Raw genomic sequence first — 27,981 nt, forward strand, 5'->3', positions numbered from 1 at the left:
TCATCCTTTTTCCCAATAGAATAAATTTAATTACCCTAGCAGTTAACAAGGTCACACCCAGATGCCAAACTCGGCTACAGTTTTGATAATGCAATCAGGAATTGAGAGGTGATGACAGCGTTGTTGTTTTTTTCATTACCTGGCTTCACATAAACACAGGTGGCGTAGCTTTCTTGTCAGTTTTTAATAATTACAAGCTATTATGGAATGCATAGTTAGCAGATTGAAAACCACACTTTAGTGAATTTGTTTGAGTATGATTGAGGTTTTAATGTATAGAGATGATAATGCATAACAAGCATAGTCCCTTGCTTATACCATTAGTGCATAAATTTCGATTTTTTTACTGGTGACATAAGTGTCACATGTTTATAAAACTTAGAGTATGCATTATAATAAGTAATAGATTGCAAATAAAAGTCACATATTTAGATATATACTGAATAGGAATAATCTAGAAATTTATTTTAGGACACTGTTAACAGATGTACTTTAAATATTCAGAATTCAATTCAGTTTTGACTGTGTTCAGTTTGGCTATTTAACGTATGAACAGATCTATAGAAAAATCACTTAGTCTTTTCATCCTAATTTTTAAGTAAGTCCAGGATTAGTTTACTCTTGGGATTAGAATCTTCAGTCAATATGTATATTAAACAGTTAATGCTAAACACTCTTTTGTGGCATGTAAATATCACTGATTTTTGTCAGTACAGTGTGATATTTACGTGTATAGAGGAAATAATTAGCCTGTTAGTTTGCTCAACTTTTTAACACAGATACTGTTGTCATCTACTGGATGTGACTATAAGCCAATACACTATCCACTTATAACCCATTCAATATTAAGCTTTGTATGATGAGTGGAAGTAAAGTTATGAAATTAAATTTTTCCCTTTTATTTTGCTGTTCACTAATTTGGCTGTCCCACACAACTGTTTAGATATTAAAGGAAAGTTTAATTTGACTGTCTACTTTATAGTACTGAGTTTTGCTATAATGTGACATTAGGATGGTGTTTGTGAGAGGAGATAGTGATAGGTTAAATTTTACCTAAATGTAGTAAATAATTTCATTATATTTTATGATCTTTAAATGTAATGTGAGGATATTTGAGTTACAATTAAGGGGATTGAAGGCATGCAAATATTTATATTTTTTAAAAGAGTGCTAGCTGACTTTGTTGTCGTTAGACATTTAGTACTCAATTTAGTAGTCTTTCTAAAAGTGAGCTGCAAATTTAAGTTGGTACACTTAATTCCATTTGTGAACTTTTGTAGTAAGACTATTTTGATTTATGATATCATGTTTGATATTATTTTTCTTTTTACTTTATTTTTTTAAGAATATATGACTATATTAAAGTGATCTGTTTTCAGGTTATGGATGATTCAGCTAACAATGTTTGTTTTATAAGTTGGCAATAGATATATTTCTGCATTTCTAAAATCAATTTTAAATAAAATGAAGAGTTTTTTCAAAGATTTAGGCATTTCATGAGAAGAAAATTTTACATATATACACTCTTTAATAAAGTATATATATATATATATATATATATATACTTTTTTATACTCTATCTTCTTCCAAGAGAATGTGAGTTGATTTTCAGAGAACAATCATTCAAAATGTCAATTTCTGTGATATATATGCATATAGGTTAGAAATTTTATATACAAACATATATTACAGATTTTTAAATACACATGTATATTTGACCTATACTTAATTTTCAAAGAGATATTATTTTTGGAGAAACTGTTTCTTTTGCTGAGATATCATGTCCTTTTTAAATGTTTTTGATTTGCAATTGGCTACATTATGTGTTGACAGGTTTGAAATTTATAAATTTTTTAAGTAAGTGAGATAATATAGGTGAAATGTTACCTAGAGCTAGAAACATAATACTTTTTCATCAAATGCTAGTTGTTATTATTTTAGTATAGTGGGACACAAATTAATATATTTAATTAAAACTTACTAATAAGACAAAACAATTTAACTTACAGTTTTTTGCAATTGTTATAGCTGTGAAAAATTTTCTATTTATTAGGCAGTGTTCACTCAGCCTTCACTGTAATAATGCCATACACTGTTGCTTGAATTTAATGCAACATGAATAGATATTTAATTTATATAATTTTTCAATAGTAATTGGCACAACATTTAAAGGCTTCTCCTTCCCACCCCCCTTTTACTCTATATCTTCTACAGGACTTTGATCAAAATTACCTCTGTGGATCAATGTAAAAAATAAGTCATGTATTAATAATGGTCAATTTAAAGAGATTAGTTCCAATTGGAGGCATTTGGACACATATTCCACTGATGATTTCTCATCAGATTAACTATGGTCTAGCACCATACCATTATCTTCTAAGACTGTAAACTAAAAAGATGCAGAAGAATTTCTTATATTATAGAAAAAAGTTTATTTTAAAATGTTAATAATTCCTAGCCAAGAAAAGTTAACTTTTCAAAGTCTGAGATTTTAAGGACAATAGATAGAATAAACTTCCACAGACAGGGGAATTGTTAGTCTTGATTTTGCTAAGCTTGTAAAGCAGCACTTAAAACACATAGGGATAAGTAAGGATATATGACAATATACATATCTTACCCTTAAAACAATTACTAAGCTTAAAAAGTAAAGTGAGTATACTGTTGATCTATTGATAGGGGACAAAAGAGTAACTTTATGATGGAGTAACCTGACAAACGCTGCTTTAGCTAGGTGATCAAGGTCCAAAATCAACAGTCAAGTCATGTTGGTAGTGTGTACCCTTGCTATGATGTGATGAAAATGCACTTTACTTCTGTGATCTTCCTCCCCAAAACTCCGTAAGGAGCATCCCATAATGTATCTGAATAGTGCCCTTCAAAACTGTCCATGCCGTCAAAAATAAGAAAAGTGAGAAACTGTCACAGCCAAGAGTTACTGACATGATAATTAAATGTAATGTGGTATGGTGGATGGGATCCTGGAACAGAAAAAGGACATTAGTTAAAAGATGTGGAAATTTGAGTAAACTATTGTAAAGGGAAAAAAACTTTTTTCCTTCCTATATGGGGAATAATTTAGTTCTTCCTTACTACAACTTTCTTCCCTGTGAATTTGCTTTACTAGTCACACAGAACACTCACATTTCTGACTCTTCTGGTCTCCAAATGTGTGGAGGTTTTTTCCCCACAACAAGCTATTCTCTGTGACACCAGCTAGATGTCCTATAATTTAACTCAATTCTGACACTGTCTACCTGGAGATAGCATCAGATCCCATAGGTTAAGGGCTGGGTCCCACAAGACTTCCCCCTCCCCCACACACTTTAGAGACCAGTTGCAAGCTCAGGTTATCACCTGGGCTTTTGACCAATCAGCTAGATTGAAGGTTCCAAAGACCGCCTCTTTGGGTTCAGCTAATTTCTAGAGCAGCTCACAGAACTCAGGGAAATGTTTATTACCAGTTTATTAAAGGATCTGATAAAGGGTACAGATGAACATCCAGATGGAAGAGATGTGTAGGGTAAGGTATATGGGAAGGAGCGTGGAGCTTCCATGCCCTGCCCAGGTGCACCACTCTCTCAGCACCTCCCCATGTTCACTAACCCCGAAACTCTCTGAACCCCCTACTACTGGGATTTTATAGAGGCTTTCTCACATAGGTGTGATCAATTATGAACTCCATTTCCAACCATTCTTCCCTCTCTGGAGGACAGTGGGTAGGGCTGAAAATTCCAACCTTCTAATCTTGCCTTGGTCCTTTTGGTGACCAGCCCCTGTCCAAGAGCCATTTAGGAGCCCACCCAGAGTCACCTTAATAGAATAAAAGATGCTTCTAGTGCTCTTATCACTTTGGAATTTACAAGAGTTTTAGGTGGGAGCTGTGTGCCAGGAATCAGGCAGAGACCAATATACATATTTTCTGTTATCTCACAACTATGGGCCTCAGTTAAAAATAAAGTGTGAATATTGGTTCATTAAGTGTAACAAATGTACCATATTAATTTTAGATGTTAGTAACAGGGGAAACCGGGGTGAATGGGAGTGGGAGGTGTAGAACTCTTTATAGTATCTGCTTGGTTTTCCTGTAAGTATAAAACTGTTCTAGATAATAAAGCCTGTTAGTTAAAAAAAAAAAATCAGGTTAAAGGACAGAATTACAGTGGTTTCCATTTTCTTTTTAAAGTCTGGGTAATATATCCCAAACTTATCACTAGCAAACTCTGAGAGATGAGATTATGGGGAGACTTTCATTTATATTTCCCCATCTATACTGAAAATTTTATATTAAATTTTTATTCCTTTTTTTTGGAGAAAAAAAGTTTTACATTTTGAAAAACATTTAATGACGTGTTCATTATTAAAAGAATTTAAGGAAATTCAGGTAAGTATGAAGAAAATAATTCACATAGAATTCCTCCTCTCAGCAATAACACTGTAACATTTCAGGGTTTTTTCCACACATATTTGGTGAAATCTATTTCTATACTGTATACTATATTCTTTTGTAAACTGCTTTTCTCACCTAACAGTTTGTCATGGATATCTTTCTGTATCAACCATGAGCATGCTAGAATGCGATATCAAAGACTTGATACACTTTTATGTGCTTTGATACATGTTTCAAAATTCCCCCAGAAAATTTGTAGCAGTTTATACTTCCACTACCATGTTCTCAAAACACAAGAGTCGTAAAGTGAGTCTGGCAAACATTTTAAAATTAGGAGATTTCCCTGAGAAATTCGAATTCCTGCTGCTTTTGAAAAATCAGTAATCTGGCAATAGTGGGCCACATTCCTCTATGAAAACACTGGGCTGGAGCTGAGTAGCAACTGCCACAAATACTCTCCGTACTCCCTCAAAGTGAGGCCGAGTGTGGTTTGACATTTCATTTTATTTGTACTTTTAAAAATGGTGGTATTAAGAGAAATGTGACATACTTCTTGTGCATATATCTCTATTAGAAGTGATAAAAGGCTTGAGAGAGAGAGAAAGACCACAGTTTTTAAAAACTGGGAGCATGTGTAAGTTTTCTTGTGGAAGTGAAGAATGTACCTACATGTTTTAATATGTATACAAAGTGTCTCTGTTGAATAGATTCTAAGCTGTAATTTTAAAACAAACTAAACACAACCCATTTTACTTATTTATTTACATTATCTCCTTGGCTCCCATGTGAATTTAAGTTGATCACTAGTTTCATAGTATTTTAATTTTGAATTTCTGTTATTGTTTATTGAGGAATTTCAAAGAAATGCTGCTGAAATATGAAACCTCTTATTAGTATAGTGACAAAATGCACTGTTGGAGCATATTTTATGTCTTCATGAATATTTGAATTATTTATCATTGTAGTTACTTGACCGAATATTCACATTTTTACATTCTTATCTATTGCATTTTAATCCAATGATGATTTAGAAAACTCATTTGTTAAAGAGCACAGGATTGCTTATTGGATATACCAATAAACTAAACTTGTGTTTTTCCTGTTTTAGTCTAAATTTTTGTTTAACCTTGAACAATTTATTTAAAATTTCTTTGGTAAATTATGGGATATTTATATATTCTTCATAATTTTATTCAGTGAAACCTGGGCAAGAACAGGTAGCCTTTGAAAACTGTTTAGATTGGCAGCCCAATCAAAGGAAACATTTATAAACATCATAAATTTGCTTACGAAATAATAGGAAAAAATAAAAGAAATAAAAGCTGTACGGTGATTAACAGGGGGAGAAAAGAATAGGACAAAATTCTTTTAGAGTTTGCAAGAAAAGTGCTTTAAGTATTTTAATTTGACGTTCAGAGCAAGGTAATGGAATAAGTATTTAATATATTTTAAGTGTGATAATAGTACAATGTAAACAATATGCTGAGGAAAATATTTAGTAGTATGATAGAATAAAGGTTGGGAAACAAATTAAGTGATTTATGTATGAGGAAAGTGTAATAGTATAAATCAAAGATGATCCCTCTCATTATAAAAATTACAGGTTAGAATTAGGAAAATTTTGCCTATCCCCTAAAAAAAGAAAAAAGTGGTCAAAAGAGAAAAGGATAATATTTCCCATTATTGGTTCAGAAAAGTTAAACATATATATTTTTTCATAGTCCTTAGGAATATTGTTTAGGAAGAATGAGGCTGTCCACATTTTAAATGAAACTATTTTCGGGGCTACTGGATCCATATTGATAATATTAGAATCGTAAAATCTGACTTTTCTATGCTAGAAGTAAAAAAACCTTTGTTTTCACTATGATTTAGTGTTTTTGTTTTTTGTAAGTGGAGTGCTTAATTTGAAATAGCATATATGCATGGATTTTAATGGTCTCAAATATATTCAGTTAAGATGTTAGTAGAATATTGTAGAATGTTAGTTTTCAGAACAAATTTTGTATAAGCTTAATTTTCCCCTGATTTCTATTGTTAAAATGTGGTGCTTACCATTAGCAGTTTATCTGGTATATGAATAAATTTTAAAGTAGAATACTATGAACTGTATTGACTTTTAAGAGTATCAGTTTTTTGAGCTATTGTTAAATTATGATACATTAAAAGCTAACTAGAGCTATAGGGCTGTTGGTTTCCTTTTCCCAGGTTCATATTCAGTGGTATTACATAACTCTTGATGATCAGACAGTGAATTGAGTATTTTGTGAGGAAATACATGTGTGTATAACCATAAATTTGAAATAATTTATAGATGAGTAGTGTCTATCATGGAACTATGCTTCAAATTTTTTCTCCTGCAAATCTCTATCACAGTATTTGTGAAAATATTTATTCAGACTCTTGGTTATTTTATTGAAAAATGCCATTATATTAGGATGACAGAAGTTTAGCTAATGCTGGTTCACAGTTTATTAAGGAAATGAAACTTTCTTTCTCTGAATACTTGTGATTTAGATAATTTAATATTATATATAAGTATTTGCATATATATGTAAATAATATGAGATGCAAACGTACATATACTTTGCCCATATGCTTTTTTTTAATAGATATCCCAACGGCCATCTTTATCGAGCTTAGAAACCTTAATGGTCTCACAGAAGTCTGAAATTGAGTATTTACAGGAGAAACTGAAAATAGCAAATGAAAAACTGTCAGAGAACAGATCTACCAACAACCGTTCCTCAGAGAAGAGCATCCTGACAAGTGCTGACGGGAAACATAAGGTAGGTACGTTTGTCATTTTGCGGATTTGTCAGCATTTGGCTGGCAAGGCAAGAGATGAAGTTAAAAAACAAACAGCAGCGTTTACTTCTCTGCCTATATTTCTGGAAGCTTTTAAAAAAATATTATGTGCCAAATGCTTGATAAAATAATTGTTGGGAGTAGAAAGTTTTCCCTTTCTAAAGACATAGTATATTCCTAATTAATTAAATACATTAGTGGTTGTATACCTATTTTGAAGTAAATTAACATTCTTGTATTAAAAAGTTTTGGTAAGTATCCCTTGTCTATATAATCTATAGATAAATTAATCTAAGTAAAAATTTTAAAGTGGTATTAGTCATTAACTCAATTTTCTAATTTTAATTAGAAGAAAAATATACCTTAATGCTTCTGTTTCACTCAGATATGATAGTTAAAATACTGCCCATATGGAATATAAACTATAAATGGAATTTAACATTAATTTGTGGAGTTATATATTTTCAGATTTAAAGGCATAGCAATAGAGAAAAAATAAGCAAATTTTTCATAGTATATTTCTCATTTCTTAACATCTCAGCTTTTCCTTTTGTAGTATTCATTACATATTCCTATTATGCTGTGAAAGATTCTATGAACATTGACTGATACAAAAATTTTATAATATCACATTGTAAATATGTTATTTCTGAATAAATTGAAATAACAATTCCCTAAAAGTAAGGAATTTTAGACATGTTTTTCTCACACTTGTTACTTCAGCAGTAGAAAATATCTTTAAAAGTAGAAAACCATGTTTTCAAGATAATTGTTTTTAGTTCTTTCCAGGTTTTCCTATGAGTAGAACAAACTATCTTAATAAAGGAACCATTTAAAATTAGACCCATGTTTCTGCAGTATTCTTATTTACTCTCTCTAATATTACTAGTAATTTTCAGAAGAGCGAGCTTTGTTTACGTATGTATGTATGTTTTTATTTAAACATAACTGCATTGTCCATTTCTTGCCATTTTGGAGTAGTTTTACAGCATTGAGCTTTATTTAAATGAAAGAAAACATTCCTAAAATTGAGAGACAGCATTACTGGGCCTAAGTTGGTTGCTTGCTGTATTACTGAAGTTTAAAAATGTACCACTTTGATGTTTCATTGCTTTTAACAAAAGTCAAGAAAACAAGAGTGATATTTTGAACAAAATTTTCTTTCATTTTCATAAGGGTGTGCAGTAAGTATGAACAATATGTTGCCCAGCTTAATACTTGCTTTCACATATTCTTTCTCCAGATTGGTATATGAAGCTGTACATAATATAAACACACATTCTTGTCTCTAGTTAGCCACATTATAGTTAATGACCATATGGTCATTATGGTATAAGATCTACTGTCTGTTGTATTTATATTCCTCAAGCATATTGTTCCTTCAACTTCACAGTGTGTTAAACTATTTCAAAGGGAAAAAAATCCTTTCCCTCTTGTTTCTGGTTGTCCTATCAAGTGTAACCTTGGACCCTTATAGAGCAATTAGACCAGCCTCTATCCCCTCCTTTGTAATGAGGTTTCTTGCATTTCTGAGTCTATAACCCTTTAGTCTTCCCTAATGGGACATCATTATTCTGAAAGAAACAATGTAAATGTAAATGAATATTCTCATTAACGAGTCACAGAGAAACCTTTAGCGGTAGCACTGTGGTAATTCCGCTTGTTATTTCTCCAGTATTCCATGCAGGATTTTTTTTATAATTCATTATTAGTATTCAAAATTACTTGTTCTTTAATTTTGCATGTCTTTCATAATCCAGTGTTCCAACTAGTTCAACCATGTCCTTGTTTTATTCTCGAGGAACCACCTGTGAAACGTTCAAGGTCTTTGTCCCTAAAGAGCTCTTTCACAGACTCAGAGGAACTAAGGAAGCTGAGAAACGCTGAAAGAAAGATTGAAAACTTAGAGAAGGCACTACAACTAAAGGTGAACAATAAATCATTTCTTTAGTAATAACCTTGCAAAGATAAAGATATACCAAAGTACATTCATTTCACAAATTACTGCTTATCATTTATCTTTCCTGAATTTATTTACATGTATAAAAATATGTAGTCGGTTGATCTTGTTTTTAAGATTTCTGAGGATCATAAAGTAATAAAAAATAAGCTACTTGTAAACTAAATGTTTATTCACTACTTAAAATTATTTGCAAATATTGTGACTTAATATTGGGAATAAATTTCTTATAGTTTCTCAGAAACAAAAAAATAGAACTGTAGCTAGTGGAAAGAGAATTTCTTGTGGTTCTTTATAAACGATAAACACATAAAAAGAAAAATGAGTTAAAAAGCACACCAGCCTAGCTCAGGCCACTTAAAATTGTCCTTTATAGAAAATTACATAGTCAAATGACAAATAAATATACGTTATTTTTTACATTTCAACTGAATTTGTCTCAGAATACATGACATTTGAGTCAGTGGTCTTCCAGTGTTTAAGAAGCATATATCTTAATGGCCTGTCTTTGAGATTTTATACTTTCCAAGTCATATTTTGTGAATTCTCTTTCTCAGAAGAAGTTGGTTGTGCATATTGAACCAGTTTTATGTGACTATGTTGAGGGCTTTTATTTTTTCTGTGAATTTAATACGGCTAAACTTGTCATTCCTCATTCACAACTACCCGAAGGCCTGTACTATTTAAGATTTAGTCATTTAATTGAATCTCAAATAGTTTTATGACATTCTATGACAATCCCAATTTACACATGATTAGAATCCAATACCGTTAAAACTTAAATCCTTTTTCATATAGTACAGATTACTCTTAGGTAGAAAAAGATTCGACTTAACATTATGTGTATTTTAGAACAAAATATGGTTTACAGGTATAGTTAGCCATAAGCTCCAGTTAATAATGTTTTCTACCTTTCCACTAAACATTGTGTTAATTTATATTTATTCAGACCTAAGCTATTAGTTCTAAAACCAAGGAAAATTATCAACTATTGTTTCTACCAAAAATGAAATGATCAGATGACCTCAGCTTGCTAGCATTTAGCCTGCTTGAAATTTATATACCTGAAATTATTTGCTCATTCATTTGTTTACTCAGTAACTTATTGAGCAATGCAGTTAGCCAAGCATTGTACTAGTCACTTGTTGTACAATAGGAGAAAAGGTGAGTTTCTATTGTTCAAGACCCTTTCTCTAGTTAAGAAGATGCTAAGTGAGTTTTAGAATCAGTGTATTAGTGTAAACTTGAGGGTACACACAGGATATTATGGACATGTTTAGGAAGACAATCTATCATCTTCCTTCTTGTACGTGATTCTTGAAATTCATATACCAACGCATCTCTCCTGTATTAATCTGGGTTCTCCAGAGAAACAGAACCAATAGGACACAACCTTTTAGTCTTCCCTGATAGGACATCATTATTCTGAAAGATAGGTATGTATATATAGAGAGAGAGTGATTGATTGATTGTAAGGAATTGGCTCACGTGATTATGCAGTCTGGGAATTTCAAAATCTACAGTCATCAAGCTAGAGTTCCAGGAGAGCCAATGGTATAGTTCCAGTCTGAGTCCAAAGGCCTGAGAACCAGGAGAGCTCTTGGTGTACGTTCCAGTCCCAGTCCAAGTCTGAGTCGGAAGCCCAGAGACCAATGTCCCAGCTCAAAGACAGGCAGAAAGAAAGAATTCTTTCTTACACAGCCTTTTATTCTATTCAGGCCTTCAATGGATTGGATGAAGCCCATTACATTGGGGAGGGTAATCTGCTTTACTCTGTCTGCTGATTCAAATGTTAATTTCTACAGAAACACCTCTACCAATAACCCAGAAATAATGATTAACCAAATATCTGGGCAGTCAGATTGACACATAAAATTAGCCATCACATATCCATTCAGTAGTAGATGATCTCCACTCATTGGCCCCCCACAGAAGTCTGCGAGTCTTTGATAGTCACTTGTTTTTGGCAGGAAGGAGTAGAGCAGTTGAGACGTTTTTAGATCTATTGTCTTCCACCTCTTGAATTTCTTATTTCAAAAGAGTCTCAGAAGCATTATAGTAATTTATTTCCTCTTTCCTTTCTCCTAACAACACTCTCTTGATGAGGCCTCAAGTTTATTTTCAGAGTAAAATTCTTTTTTTACCCAATTTCTGTTTCATTTACACATTTTCTGTATTCCTTTTTCAAGTCAATTGATGATAGTCCGGAATTCGAATTATTCCTCCACACACCCAGCTGGGTGAGCAGTGTGGGATAGGTTGTCGAGAGACCAAAGAAAAGACCCAGAGACAGTGAACGAGACATATGGGTTTATTGGGAGTTACTTATAGGGAAGGTCCAGTGGCAGCTGGCTGGACAGCAACGTGCACCTGCTGCCACCTCCTGAGAGAAGCTGGCTTAAGTACCCAGAGGAACAAAGGGTGTGTACTTGCCAAGGGGGATCACCCTTGTATGACCTGCATTCCAAGGACCAGAGCCCCCCTGGAGGAGTTCTATGTTGCCTCAGACTGCGAGAGTCTTGGCGCTAACTCTCCCATGAGAAATCAGCTGGGTTGGCCAAGCCCAGGACTGTTATTATTGTGAGTGCTGGCACATAGCCCAGACAGGAGCCTCAAGGACGCATGGTTTTTAAAGGGCTACACCAGCTAATGCCCCTAGACAAATGTAGGTTTTCTTTCACAGATTGCAAGATAAGGGAAAAAATGGGAGCAAATTTTCTTCCTGGCATTTTATTATTGTTAAGAAAGGATTTCTTATTTTAACAGAACAAAATAGTTGAATGAAAAAGGCATTATAGTCAAGAGCATTTAGCAAAAGTGCATAAACAAAACCTGTATAGTGAAGCAATTCCACGGAGAGTGATTGGGCCCAGGGTACTTTTTAATTTTCAGCCTGACTTTAGTAAGTATAGCTGTCATATTTAGTGAAGACAGAAGACCTCTTTCTATATTCCCCTTATTAGACTATAATATTAATATTATTGCTATTACTCAAGTGCATGTGAGTCTAAGATAAGATAGGAATTAATGATGTGTCTGTATTAGTTTCCTAGGGCTGCTGTCACAAACTGCCACAAACTGGCTGGCTTAGAAGAACAGAAATTTATTGTCTCAATGTTCTGCAGGCTAGAAAAGTCCAAAATCAAGGTGTCAACAGGCTTAGTTCCTTCTGACGGCTGTGAGGGAGAATTCCCTCCTTCCTTCCTCTCTCCTAGCTTCTGGTAGTCTCAGGTATTCCTTGGCTTATAGATGGCCTTCTCCCTGTGTCTTCACATCATCTTCCCTCTATGTGTGACTCTCCCTGTGTCTAAATTTCTCCTTTTTGTAGACACCAGTTATATTGGATTAGGACCCACCCTAATGACCTCATTTTAACTTGGTTACCTTTATGAAGACCCGTATCTCCAAATAAAATCACATCCTGAGGTAGTAGGGGTTAGGACTCCAACATATCTTTTTTGGAGGGATTAGTTTCAACCCATGACAGTGACTTACGGTTTTTAAAGTACATTTGTTGATCATGGTGCTCCTTTTGTAGACCATTATCCCCTAATACATGTTGAATTTTTGTCATGGTCTTTCCCATACTGATATTCTATTGACTACTGCTCTGCCAGAAGCTAATGGGACATGGCAGACGACAATGTTCTGTGCCCCATTATTGTAAACACTGGATTAAAAGCTTTTTTTTTTTGTAAGCCTTTAGCATATCAATGCGCATTGTGAATCTGTAGAAAGGTATAAATACATTATTTCCCAGATTTATTTGATTATATATACCTATTAATATTTCCCAAAAGACTGTTGTTCCATGGAAGATACAATTGGAAACAGTAAAAGACAGAAGACATTCTCCATGGCACAGTAGGTAGCCTTAGCTTCCCCAGTTGATCACCAAGGTGGAGCCTTGGTGAAGGGAGGGAAGGACAAATGTTTCACCAGTAGACCATGGAACATACATATATATACACACTTTGATACATAGAAATGATGTTTTTTATTATGTCAGCAGTAAGTCATGCATATTATTCTAATACTAATTAAGAATTTTGTATAAATATTAACACATTGTCTTGCTCAGCTTACTTCTCTGACTAGTTGTACGTGTTTTCAAGAGGGATGACCAATGTTATAATAAAAGAGCCAATAGTAATAGAAGACATGAGAGCTCTTATTATAGAAATCCCACCCATTTCTAAATCCTGACTTCATGAAGGTAGTGAACTAACAAGTTATAAAGTATAATTTGGAAACCAGTGCATCAGAGCTTTATGAAATCTTCACTATACTTGAGATTACTAGTGCCATGAATCCCTGCTTTACTGATTTTCATGCATTTGACAACTTGATTCTATTAGCATTTTTCTATGCCGTTTAGTAACATCAATATGTCCTTTGAATATAGTTTAAATGTCTTGTATTTTTCAATGCTCTAATATTCATGAACTTTATACATTCTGCTGAAATTAAACATCTGTGGAAGCCTTGGTGTTCTATAAAAGGCTTTTTTTTTTTTTTACTTTTTTAAAACCTTACGATTATTCTCTGAAGTTTGAGCCACTCTTTGATTAACAGTGTTTATGCTCTCAGTTCAAAGGTCAAGGAGCCGTTGACCAAACTAAAAGATTAGATCAAGAATCATTTCTATTCTTATGAACTCAAAAGTAGAATTGCAAATAGCGTGGAAGAAATTCAGTTGATACAACTTTCCTATTTTCTATTTTCCAAGGTTTGGTCACTCAGATTTGTTTGCACACAGAAATTAGAGCCTCTAGTTTAGCTAGTTTAATTCTAAAATACATAGACAGTACTCAGTGAATGTTTTATAGAATGATTTAATAAATGGACCTAATTCAGTGACAACCCAGGGGATATTTTTGTGTATGTCCTCTTAGGAAAATGTAGTAATTACTGATACTAAATGTATTTTTCAGTCTTTGCACTTAATTTTGTTGTAAGATCTTTGGGGATAATATTTCCCAAATGAAGTACAATTTTTTTTACTTAGGCTATTATAAGTCAAATGGGACTTACAGAACTATAATCCAAACTACAGTTAACTTGTATTTGTTAGAATATTATAAAAAAGTATTTTGATTATTCTTTTTAAACATTTCTTTTGAGATATCTAACTTTTGACTGACTACTTCAGCCAACATTTGTTCTTGCAGTAAAATAGGGAAAAACATTTTTCTTTGAACTATATATAATGTATCTTATATTTACATTTTTACAAAATTTTACTGTCTATTTTTGAAGGAGGACAAAGAAACAGTTTCAGGACTAATTTCACGCATGTATTACAATTTGATATCAGCATACTCAAAGCAGGAATCTACGGGTGACACTGCATTTAAAAATTATTATTATGAATTCTATCAAGTTGATTTATCAAATAATCTCTAGTTTGGTTTTATTTTTAATAGTTTAGGTTTTAATAATTTTATAAGAATTATGTAAATACTCCAGTATTAGGTATAGATAAATTATGAAACATGTAAAACTAAAGCAGAAAGATCATCCACAAAACTGTTTTTCCATAAGTACTACTTAGTGGAAGGAGTCGCTTATTTCAATTACTATAGGAAAACCAAAACTATTTGCTAATGTTGAATATATAACACTAAAGTTTTAGGAATCAGAGGTGGCCACATTGAGTGCTTTAATTAATTGCTATGCCTAATACAGAGCCTAGGACATTGTAAGTGATATATAGGACTCAGGAAATTTTTATTGAGTCTTAATCTTTGGTTTAATAGCATAATATAGTTGATTTCTATTTGAGAATTAGGAAAAACATTGGGTATGAATTCAATGATTAATTGTAGCTGAGCCAGTACTGAAAAATGCTAAAATAATGGCAGTACTAACAATAAGAAACTCAATTTGTTCTGTTAATTCAACAGAGAATTATTGTGAAAGGTAGTAGAAAAAATTTGGATATCCCATTCTATTAATTTTTACTTCTTGCTCAATCTTTTAGGTTCTGTTTACTCAGAATTCTAAGGGCTCTAATACAGACTTTTAATGATTCCAAAATACTATATTTGTGTGTAATGATTTTTAAGAAACTCATTGTAAAATAAAAGTTTATGGGGAAAGAACTTTGACTTAATTAAGAATAATTAAATAAAGCTATTTTAGAAGTACTTAAAGAGTATTCAGTTTAACTATAAGTTTATTTTAAAATTATGTTTTGACATGAATCTTTTGTAATTATCTGTAAATTTCTTGTAATTAAATTATTTTATTAATAAGTTTATAATATATCCTGTTTAAATTCCTAATAAGTAAACCTTACTAGTTCTTGGGGAATTCTAATACACATAATTAACTTGTGTTCATTTATGAGAAGATAAGAACATTATCAATTATCATTCTTCTATTTGGCTAATTTAAATTATTCATTTATTTTACATACTTAAGATTAGAAAGCTTACTGTTCAAAGAAGTGAAGTGATATTTGGATTGTTTACCAACAGTATGGAAAACTCAAGGTCAAGGTTAAATCATCCTTTATGTCTTAGAAGAAGGGTTATAAATAGCTTCTATTTTGAGGATGGAGAAACTGAGGAACACTGAATTTAAGTAGCTATGGGAAGGCAAAATTTAGTAACTTTGAGCAGCAGGACTTGAACTCTTTGCAGCACTTAAGACCCTGCATGTAATAGGCTCTTAATATATGGTTCTTTAACTGAAATTAACAAAAATTCAGTATCCTTAATTTTTAACCATGATATTAAACCGTGCTACTTTTTAGCGAGTTTGCAGTAACTGTGATTTGTGTATCTTCTAAAACCCTTAAGGATAACATTTATTTGGATTGCCTCTGTCAAGTGATGCCCTTCTCATGCTTTTCATCAAGCGCTTCTATTTCCATATGGCAAACAGACCACTTGGTACACACGCAGGGCTCAAATACTTTCTATAACTACTTAAGAGAATTATTGAAGTTATCCCACTAGACATATATTCTAAGTAGAGCAACAAAATATCCATACTGTTGAGACAGGTAGAATTGTAGTAAAATAATGCACCCTGCTGAGATGAGACATAGATGGTCAAGGAAGCAGTGAATTTGCCTTCTAAATGATAAGGGCATCAATGTTAATACCTGGGAAGAGGAGGTGGAAGGAAGCTAACTTTTGCTTTGTGCCTCTATAGGGCAAGCACAGTGCCAGGGGCTTTACCTATATATTAGCTCATTTAATCTAGTCATCATAATTTAAATCTGTGTGTTCTTTCCCATACTTTACAGAAAAAGAAATTGAATTAATTTAGATAGTGTTCTTAAGATTATGGAGCTGACAGGAGAAAGCTCCAAGAATGGAATTCAACTCTTTCTGACTGCCATATGCCTATACATTTCACCTCACTATAATATTAGAGTACCTGTTGCCCCCACTAAATAAGTATACAAGCTCCTTCACACAGAAATATGAAAAAGAGTTTAAAAAACTAATATGAAATTTTCAAGGGTAAAAAATTCAAGAAGTCACTTATTTTACTTTGAGAAATACAGTTCATAGTGATATAAATATATCCTCTGAGGACTGAAAATTTGACCTTTATAAGTTCATTTTGTGATTATATCTAAAAACAAAGATTCATCTCATGTGTTACCCTAGTAATGTTTAGGCTGTCTATTCTGTGACCTCTTCAAGAGTACTAAGCCCAGCTCTCCCATCTTAGGTCTTCATGATACAAGCCAAAAGGTTAAACTATGCTACTTCTAACTTAGGTCCAAACTGATTTTCTTCCTCTTGTATAATACATGTGCTTTATGAGAAACTAATCATGAATCCATGGGCTGAAGAATTGGTCTTACTATGATTAGTGTCCTTACACTAATTGTATGTGCACTTATGACTAACAAAATAATCAAGCTTTATGTATGGACAATCCTTGTGTTGAAAAGAAAAAAAAATTTTAAATGTTTAAGGTTAGCCCATAAATATTTGTATGTATGCTAATTAACAACAGGGAAAGAAATGAAACTAATTTGATAGCAGTTTTGAAATTACTTAAAGCAGCTTAAAAAAATCCAGTGAGTGGGTCGAATTTATCAAGCAAAGCTATTCTGTGACTTTAGGAATTCTTCCTTTTCCTCTGCTTAAATAAGTATTACAAATTCATTCATATTGACATACTGTTTTCTTTCAAATTTTATGTTTTGATGGGTAACCTTTTATTTACAACATTATACTAATACTTTCTTCAAACTTGTGTACTTGCTTTTTTGTGTTCTACAGAGCCAAGAAAATGATGAGCTAAGAGATGCCCATGAAAAACGCAAGGAAAGGCTACAGATGTTACAGACCAACTACAGAGCAGTAAAAGAGCAATTAAAACAGTGGGAAGAAGGCAGTGGCATGTGAGTTACATAGCTCATAAAGGCATTTCCCTAAATATTAAATGGAATGGAGTAGCATCATATAGGTGTTTTAATGGCTTTTGTTTGATTTTAGAGAAATTATTTGCTAGTCAGATTTTTATTCTGGATTTTTAAATAGAGAATATAGTAAATGAAAACAGAGAAGTATGCTAGCAATAAGTATAGATTTTCCTGTAATTTACAGAAATCATTAGTGTAGGTGATTATGAGTATTGTATACATTTTTAATATCAGTAGAGTAGTAAAAGTGTGTAACTTAAGGCAAAAATAATTCGTATCCATATGATTGAAAAACCACTTTCAATAAATAAAATACTGGTGTTACAATGTTTATGACTCAAAAAGTATTTAAGTTTTAATCGAAAGTCAAGAGAAATATGAAATTCACATATAGTTAACTATCTTAAAACTACTTCAACCTAGTATGCAATTTGAAAATCTTTACTATCCATCAGTTTGTTCTGCAGCTTATCTGAATGAATTGGCGGTCTCAGTTCAATTGCTCTGAACAGGTGTTCAGATCTTGGTTAGTCGTAAGTGGCTCCCCTGTTAACAGTATCAACAGAGGGCAAAGGACTGAATGAGTACAGAAAATCTACTACCCTCTCATCTTTTGAGATGGATCCTTTAGGGCGATGTTGATGATACACATTGGTCTGTTCTATAGAGAAATACTGTTTCTAAATTGGCCAGTACAGCACTTTCACAAAATAAAAACCGAGAGTTTGTTTTATGTACAGAAAATGAAAACATAAAGGGTATTTGGCATGTTTTGTAGATAATTGTCACATCTGATTTTTTCCTTTTAAGAATGGAAAGTGTTTCAGATCGCTTGTTAGTAAAGGAGTGATAAAGCAATTTATCCTGGATTTAGCTTCTGTTCACCTAACTTTTTAGTAGTTGCTAGAAGTGTAAAAACTACTTTCTGAAATATTCACTAATAATAGTTTGTTTTAAGATAGAGCATGTATACTACATTCAGATTGGTTGGCAGCAAAGTCTAGATGAGCTGATTGTTTATAGTCTTTTTTTAGAATCTGTGACAATCCTACAATGTATAGTTTTACTATTAGTAGAATGAATGAGGAGATAGACCTAAGAATATCATATGGCTGCTTAAAAGTTTGCTTTCCGTAATAGCAGTTTAGCTTTTTAGGAAGTTATGATATAGGATTTTAATTTCTACATAAGGGTTTAGGAAATTCATTCCATAAATAGTGAGCTTGAATCAGAAATTTGATCAATAGATATTTTTAAATTTTAGGGAATGTATACATGAATTTTTATTGCACTTTGAACATGTTAAGGAAGAAAGCAACTTCATTTTAAAAATAGGACTGAAATCAGAAAAATAAAGAGAGCAGATCCCCAGCAACTTCGACAAGAAGATTCTGGTGCTGTGTGGAATGAACTGGCCTATTTCAAAAGGGAGAACCAGGAGCTAATCATCCAAAAGTGAGTTTCTTTTTAACAATGTGGACTTAGATAAACATTTGGGAGATATTTTGTGGCTTAAAGACCATGAGAGAAATACCTTATAAAATATGAAAATTGAAATAATCTGATTTTTGCCAATGAAAGTAAAGAAAAAAAAAGGACTAGCTTTTAAAACGTATATATATGTATAATGCAATAACAAGTTGCACATTTGCTGGCTGTAGCCGAAACTGTAGAATATGATCCAGGGATTGTGTTAATTAATGTGGCTCTCATCTGTTGGAGGTGTCGCTCTTTATTAGCCTGTATTTTAGACACTGCCGTGCTTCATTTTTGGAATGAGGTGGAGAGGGGATAACCTAGCCAGCCATCCTTGTTTGATCTCCCAGATACATACGCAATGCAGAATGCCTGAGCTCTCTTGGTTCCCTGCCCTGTCCTGCTAATCCCAGCTGAGCTCATTATGGTGTAGCCTTGCTGCTACTCTTGGAGCCAGAGCTGTCCAAGCTAATTACTGGTAGCAGCAGAACTCCCTGTTAAGGGTCTGGTGTGGATCTGCTAACATGGTCCTTGGTAGTGACCTGCAAAAGACACGAGGGAATTACTTTCTTTCTTGCTGTGCACTGCCTGTCCTTTGGGCTTAATGCTGATCCCTCCACATAGGTCTTTTAGCTGCCCTAAGTATAAAACTTGATGAAGGATACTCATATTTTAGAAAACATACAGTTTGCTTCCTTGATCTTATAATTCACAGACTATTATATTCAGCTTGGCAAAGAAAGAACACTTTTTTTTTGAAACAGAAAGGAGTTAGACCAACATAATTAACCTCTTTTGCTACTTAACTATTTCTTCATTTAGAGGTAATTTTTGACACTCAGACCATGCAATTTTTTTTTAAAGCCTGAGTGTCTTTTAGTGATCTAAAAGATTACTAGAATTTAGCATTACGTGGCATAATGTAATTAAATATCATAGTATTTTCTTAGCTATAAATCAGAATCTTAGATATTGTATTATAAAACGTGTAACATTATTAGATTGCCACCTTTTCCATGTAATGAAATTGAGGAAAATTGAGAAAATAATGAAAATTGAGGTAATGATCATATTAGATTTAAATATACACTTCCAATTACCTCTTAAAGTGCACTACACTCTGTTAGTGCTAAATGTTTGATGCTGATAATAAAATCTCTTATCTTGAAAATTATTTTATAGAGTTTATAGATTTGTCCCAGAAACATTCCATGATAATTTTTAATAGCTTTATTGAAATTTAATTCACAAGCTATATAATTTACCGTATAAAGTGATCAATTTGATGGCTTTTAGTATATTTGAAGATTTGTGCATCTATCATCACAATTTTGGAACACTTTTATTACTCCCTTCAAAACAACCCACACCACTTAGCTGTTACCTCCCAATCCTTTCACCGTCTCTCCCCAGCCTAGGTAACTACTAATGAACTTTCTATGTTTATAGACTTGCTTATTCTGGCCATGTAAATGGAATCATACAACATATGGTCCTTTGTGATTAGCTTCTTTCACTTAGCATAATGTTTTTGTATGGATTACCCATGTTGTAGCATGTATCGATACTTTCTCTGATAATCTTTAATGATCTTTTTGTCTCAGCAGTGTGCCTACATAAATACTGAGTCATTATTAAAAGTGTAGAATTCTTTTTTTTCCCCCTGAAATCTGAAGTAAATTCATTATTGTGATAGCCATTTGTGAAACACTTATTTTTCAGATCAGTCTTAACTTAGTAAAAGATAGTAAAGCTTGGGTAGATAACCTTAAAGAATGCTAAATAATTGATATAAACTTTAAATAATGTAATGTTTTTCGAGGGAGAGTTATTTTGTGAAACATTTATTCAATCAAACGCATTTGAGTTACTGCTTCGTGACAGGCACTCTGCTAGGTGAATGAAACGAGAATATCAGACAAACTTTCTACTCTCAGGGAGCGTCCTTGGAAACATGTTCAGTACCAAGCGTTCTAATGAAATACATTGTTAAAAATAAAAGTGTCATGATGAAACAATAAGACTTATGAAACATCAGTCTTTTATCGGTTGAACTTTGTTTAATGATGACAGAAGTTTTTTGTTTTTTAAAAAATTTATATATAGTATATTGACTTTTTTAGCATATAGTTTTATGAGTTATAACACATGTAGGGTTATGGACATATAACATATATATAACATGTACAATAGAATCAAGTAACTGCTGCCACAATCAGGATACAAACTAGTTCGTTATCTCAAAAAATTTCCTTGTCTTGCTCCTTTGTAGTCAAATCCTCCCACATCCCTAACACCTGGTAACCACTGATTTGTTCTCTCTCTCTATAGCTTTGCCCTTTTTCAGAATATCATATGAGTAGAATGATATGAGCTGTGACTTTTTGAGACTAGCTTCTTTCACTGAAGTCAGTGAATGCCTTTGATATTCACTTATGTTGATTCATCCAGTTTGTTTCTTTTTATTGCTAAATGGTATTCCATTGTATGAATGTCCCACAGTTTGTTTATCCATCTCCTGGAGAACATTTGGGTCTTTTCTAGTTTTTTGCAATTATGAATAGAGCTACTATACACAGGTTTTTGTGTGAGCATAACTTTTTGTTTCTTTAAGGTAAATACCTAGGAGTTGCATTGCTGGGTCATATGGTCAGGGTATGTATGTCTCTGTAAGAAACTGCCACTGTTTTCCAGAGTGGCTCTACCAATTTTCACTCCCACCAGGAATTCATATGGGTCGAGTTGCTCCATATCCTGGTTAGCACTTGGTGTTGTCATTATTCTTTTAGACCATTCTAATAGGTGTGTATTGGTATCCCATTGCGATATTAATTTGCATTTCCCTAATGGCTAATGGTATTGATTATCTTTTCACATGCTTATTTGCTGTCTTTATATCTTTGATGAATGTCTGTTCAAATCTTTTGCCTGTTTTTAAAAAATTGATTATTATTAAGCCAATTAAACAATAATTCTTCTTTTTATATTCTGTATGTAAGTCCTTAATCAAACATGTGATTTGCAAATATTTTCTCCCAGTCTATAGATTGCCTTTTCATTCTCTTGACAGTGTCTTTTACATGACAAAAGCTTTAATTTTGATGAAGTTCAAATTATTATTTTCTTCTTTTATGGATCATGGCTTTGATGCCCTGTCTAATAACTGTTTTCCTGACCTGATGTCACAGGTGTTTTATCCCATGTTTTCTTCTGAAAGTTTTGTGTGTAACTCTATGATCCATTTTGAGCTAATTTTTGTAAAAGGTGTGAGTTAGAGGTTGAAGTTCGTTTTTTTTCAAATGTATGTCCGGTTGTATCAATACCATTTTTGAAAAGACTATCCTTTCTCCAGTAAATTGCCTTTGTAACTGTCAGATTTCAACTGACTGTATTTCTCTGGGTCTTTTTCAAGACTCTTTATTTTATTCCATTAATCTGTATTCCTAAGCTTTTGTGAACACCACTCTGTCTTGATTACTGTAGTTTTCTAATAAGTGTTAAACTCAGTTAGTGTGCATCCAATAGTTTCATTCTTTTGAAAATTGTTTTGGCTTTTCTAGTCCCTTTGCTTTTCCATATAAGTTTTAGCTACAAAAATAGATAAGGAAAATAGCTATAGCTACCAAAATCATGTGGAAATTTTTATTGGAATTGTGCTAAATCTATAAATCAGTTTGGAGAGAATTGACATATTAAGTATGTTGAGTCTGCTAGTCCATGAATATGGTATGTCTTTATTGATATTTTCTTTTATCAGTATTTATAGCTTTAGCATGAAGATTCTATATGTCTAATTTTTGTTAGATTTGTACCAAGGTATTTAATTTTTTAGAGCTACTAAAAATGGTACTGTAATTTTAATTTTGGTTTCTAATTGTACATTGCTAGTGTAGAGACATAAGTTCCATTTTAGCATGCTGACATTCTATCTTGCATTATTGATAGGTTAGAGCTAAGTCTGCCATGTTATTAGTGGTTTTCTGTTTATTCCCTCTCTTTATCTCTTCTTTCCTTCCTTTCTGTAACTTGAACATGTTTTTAGAATTATGTTTTTATTTACTTATATGGTTTTGGAGAATATCTCTTTAAATCAGTTTTTTAGTGTCTGCTCTAAGTATTATAATACGTAACTTATTACAGTCTACTGGCATCAACATTTTACCATTTCAAGTAGAATGTAGGAACCTTAATTCTATTGTGTCCCTTTACCCACCCCCTTTATAATATAATTAATTGTCTTAAATATTTTCTCTAAATACATAGAGAAATTCATGAGATGATGTTATAGTTTTCACTTCAAATATAAAACGTAATTTTAAAACTTCAAGGGAAGGATACCCTATTATATTTACTCATAAATATAGTAGAGGTATTTTTTTTTCCCACTTTCTTTATTCCTGACCTTCCAAGTTTTCTTCTTTTCCCATTTTCTTTCCGTTTGAAGATCTTCCCGTTAGACTTTCTTTTAGGGTAGGTTGGCTAGGAACAAATTCTCTAAGTTTTCCTTTATCTAAAATGTATTCATTTCACTTTCATTCCCAAAGGCTATTTCCCAAAGATAAAGAATTCTAGATTCTTTTCTTCAGCACTGGAAAAATATTTGCCACTTCCTTTTGGCCTTCATGGTTGCTGATGAAAAATGCACTGTTATTTGAATTGTGGTTCCCCTAGAGGTAATCCATCTTTTTCTCTGGCTGCTTTCAATCATTTTTTGTTTGTCTTTACTTTTCAGAAGTTTAATTATGACATTTTTGGGCATGAATTTCTTTGAGTTTATCCTATTTGGGATTCTCTAAGCTTCTTGAATCTCTAGGTTTCTGCCTTTTGTCAAATTGGGAAATTTTGGTTGTTGTTGCTTCAAATAATTTTTTCAGCCCCACATTCTTTATCCTCTCCTTCTGGGGATTCTATTGACATGAATGTTCGATTCTTTAGTATTGTCCTACAGGTCCCTAAGGCTCTATTCATTTTATTTTTCAGCCTATTTTGTCTCTGTTGATCAAATTGGGTTATTTCAAGTAATTTCTATTGTTTTATCATCAAGTTCACTGATTCTTTCCTCTTTCATCTGTCATCTCTGCTATCGAGCCCATGCAGTGGGTTTATTATTTTGGTTTTTATAATTTTCAATTCTAAAATTTTCATTTGATTCTTCTTTATATCACCTATTTATTTGCTGAGATTTTCTATTTTATTTGTTGCACGATCATTCATAATTGTTCATTGGAGCATGTTAATCATGGCTACTTTAAAGTCCTTGTCAAGTAATTCTGACATGTATATTATCTTGGTGGTGGAATTTCTTAATATGATTTCTCCTTCAAATTGAGATTTTCTTTATTCTTGGTGTAATGAGTGATTTTGAATTGTCTCCTGGACATTTGGAGTATTATGTTTTGAGACTCTAGATCTTATTTCAGTCTTTTATTTTAACAAACCTCTGATGACATCATGCTCACATCAGTACTGCCAGGAAGGAGTGGGAGTCTTAGCTTCAAACTTGACTGCTGATGACATTGCGTGGAAGTGAGTGTGAAGGGGTGCCTCATTACCATTTGATGGGGGTGGAAATTCAGGCTTCTCACTTGGCCTTCATTGACAGAGAGTAAGCTATTTTTTTCTTTTCCCAGTGGTATATGGCTGGAGAACAGTGGTTATCATCAACAAGATTTCTGTCCTGCTAGTCTGCCCCATTCCCGGTTCTTTGGCTAAAGAAAACAGACTTTCCTTAAGATTTGCTTTGTTTGTGTCTGTTGGCATTTCTGGGTTGTGGGTTTCTTCAGTACCTAATTTGAAATATTTGGGAGGAAAGAAGAAAGCCAGGGAACCTATCACTGTGAGTTGTTCCTCTATTCCTAAATATTCCTATTCTTCTTCTTCTCCCTGCCTGTCAGAGACTTATGTTTGTTTTACGTATTTTGTTCAGGGTTTTTGTATTTAATTAGTAGGAGGAATAGGGATAAATATGTCTACTTCTTCTTGCTGGGAATCAGAAATTTCAGCCTGTTTTTCTGTGGACCAGGCAGTCTTATATTTGTGTCACACATTGGGATCTAGTTTAGTACTCAGTCCTGACTACTTAAGAAGTAAGATTTACCCCTATTTACACAGTAATGACTATTTTTTAAATTTAAGGCTGGAATATATAGGATATACTACTAAAACTACTTTTAAACTAAATTTGTATAGTACTTCCAAATCCAGTCTTAAAAGTTGAGTTAACTTTTCAAAACCCCATTAAAAAATAATGTGGCAACTCTAAGTCAGTTTACAAAATGTGATTTAAGAAAAAATGATGCTACCCCTGACCTACATTATAATGTTTCTACCATTGAGTACGGTCAGAAGTTTTTGTTGCTGCTGTAGTATATGAATATGAGGACTTGAGAAATTTTCATGGGATATACTTCCTATAATAATTCATTTAGATCTATAAAATCCATCTTCTTATTATATCATCATGCTATTTTAACAAAAAGATCAAGAACTTAGCAATCTATGAACTAATAAATTGCTTGATTCCTCCAGTATTTAACAAATACTCATATTTTAATTCATTTATTTATTCATTCAACATTTAAACAATATAATTCAGAGCCAGGCACTAAGCTAGGGACTGAATACAGAGTTGTGTACTGAAGAGTAGTAATTTCAAACCCTGATGAGATTTATTATAGGGGCACTTGCCATGTGCTAGTGAGATGAAACAACTCTTTGGGATGCTAGATAGTAAGAGACAAGTCTTAATGATTTCACATCACAAATATCTCTAGAATATATCTATTTCTTTCCATTCTTACTATCCCTGTCCTTATTCAAATCACCATCATATCTTCCCTGATCAACTAGAATAAACTCATAAATAGCTGCCGACATTCACTCTTATCCCCTCAAATCCATTTTTCCCCCAATGCTGCAGAGTGATCTTTTAAAATACAAATCTGAGCATGTCTCTCCCCTGTTTAAAAACATTTTGTATCTTCTCATTGCTCTTAAAATAAAATCTAAATTCTTTATATAACACACTTAAACATCTCGCCCCCCTTCTTAACCATTCCTGCTTCACTTTTGTTTCTTACCTGAAAATAAGTATGAGAAGGCAAAATATTTCCAAAGAGTTACTGATATTTTTCCTGGTTGATGCTGAGAATCCTGGTTAGTGAATTTTTCAGTGAAGGCAGTTAGAGTTGGGGTCAGTGGTAAGGGGAAATTTGTAATTAAAAACTTAAATTTTATTTTGTAGAAGTAAGGAATTTTGCCCCATATATCATTACTCCTTTATTTCAATGATCTTTTGATCATTTTTTCTTAATGATAAAAAGTAAACAAGCTATAGATCAATGGCATAGCCCAGGATGGAGTACTTTCTTGGGTTAAATGTTAAATATATGTAGGCCATAGTTTCAAAGAATATTTTATAAAATTGAATAATAATTGCTTAAGGAGCTAAAATCAAAATATTATGGTAGGAAAGTTCAGCTAGTTTTTTTCTTCTGCAAAGAAAGACTCCCTGTCTTTCTAAGCAAGAACATTATTGTTCCCATATGTAGAAATGAGGATTTTAGGAGCTGCATTTCTCTGACATGCATTGGAAATAAAATTCTTGGGAAAAAAAGTCTGCTAATCATGACATTTTTCAAAAACAAATGTATTTTTGGATAACTAATAACAATGTATGAATTACATAATAGTTTTATTTTAAAGCATACTATCTAGTAGCAGTTAGTACATTTGCAATGTTGTCCAGCCATGATCTTATGACCCCAAAAAGAGCTCCAATACTTATTAAGCAGTCACTCCTTATCTCCCCATTTCCCCCTTCTTTCAGCTCCTGGCAACCACTAGTCTGCCTTCTGTCTCTGTGGATTTACCTATTCTGAATATTTAATATACAGTAGTCCCCCCTTATCAGCAGTTTCAGTTATCCATGATCAACTGAAGTCCAAAAATTTTAAATGGAAAATTCCAGAAATAAACAATTCATAAGGTTTTTTTTCCCGAGGAAGATTAGCCCTGAGCTAACATCTGCCAATCCTCCTCTTTTTTTCTGAGGAGGACTGACCCTGAGCTAACATCCATGCCCATCTTCTTCTACTTTATACATGGAACGCCTACCACAGCATGCCTTGCCACGTGGTGCAATGTCTGCACCCGGATCTGAACCGGTGAACCCCAGGCCAATGAGAAGTGGAACATGCACACTTAACCGCTGCGCCACCTGGCCGGCCCCACAATTCATAAGTTTTAAATTGCTCACTGTTCTGAGTAGTGTGTTGAAAACTCATGCTGTCCTACTCCATCCTACCTGAGATGTGAATCATCCCTTTGTCTAGCATATCCACACTGTATACACTACCCACTCATTAGTCACTTAGTAGCTTACTGGGTTACCAGATCAACTATCGAGGTATCTCAGTGCTTGTGTTCAAGTCACCCTTATTTTACCTAATGCCCCAAAGTGCAAGAGTAGTCATGCTGGCAGTTCAGATATACTACAATTTATTTATTCATTCATTCATTGATGGACATTTGAATTGCTTCCACTTTTTCGCTATTGTGAAAAGTGGCACTGTGAACATTTGTGTACAAGTACTTGTTTGAATACTTGTTTTCAATTCTTTTGGATATATACCTATCAGCAGAATTGGTGAGTCATGTGTAAGTCTATATTTAACTTTTTGAGGGACTGTCAAACTATTTTCATAGTGGCCGCATCATTTTACATTCCCACCAGCAATATATGAAGATTCCACTTTCCCATAGCCTTGTCAACACTTATTTTCTCTCAGTCTTTAAAGCCTATAAACCTATAAAAAAGCCATCCTAGTGAATGTGAAGTGGTATCTCATTGTGGTATTGATTTGCGTTTCCTTAATGACTAATGAGCATCTTTGCATGTGTTTATTGACCATTTCTGTATCTTCCATGCGTAAATATCTATTCTAGTCTTTT

The 27,981-nt window shown here is 33.0% G+C and overlaps 1 protein-coding gene across 6 annotated transcripts in view; it reads left to right on the forward strand.

Annotated features, from left to right (window-relative positions):
• CNTLN (centlein) overlaps window positions 1–27,981 on the forward strand; it is a 321,096-nt gene that overhangs the window by 140,342 nt on the left and 152,773 nt on the right. For all 6 annotated transcript variants that reach the window (XR_011431201.1, XM_070248231.1, XM_070248227.1 and 3 more), the window contains exons 9-12: window positions 7,003–7,179; window positions 9,000–9,125; window positions 17,411–17,532; window positions 18,889–19,008. Coding sequence is in view for 5 of the 6 variants with exons in the window: in XM_070248231.1 (XP_070104332.1) it covers window positions 7,003–7,179; window positions 9,000–9,125; window positions 17,411–17,532; window positions 18,889–19,008 (545 nt within the window). In the remaining variant the exon portion in view is untranslated. The remainder of the gene's footprint in view (window positions 1–7,002; window positions 7,180–8,999; window positions 9,126–17,410; window positions 17,533–18,888; window positions 19,009–27,981) is intronic.

This window comes from Equus caballus, chromosome 23 (genome assembly GCF_041296265.1).
Source record: "Equus caballus isolate H_3958 breed thoroughbred chromosome 23, TB-T2T, whole genome shotgun sequence".
NCBI classification, from domain to species: domain Eukaryota; kingdom Metazoa; phylum Chordata; class Mammalia; order Perissodactyla; family Equidae; genus Equus; species Equus caballus.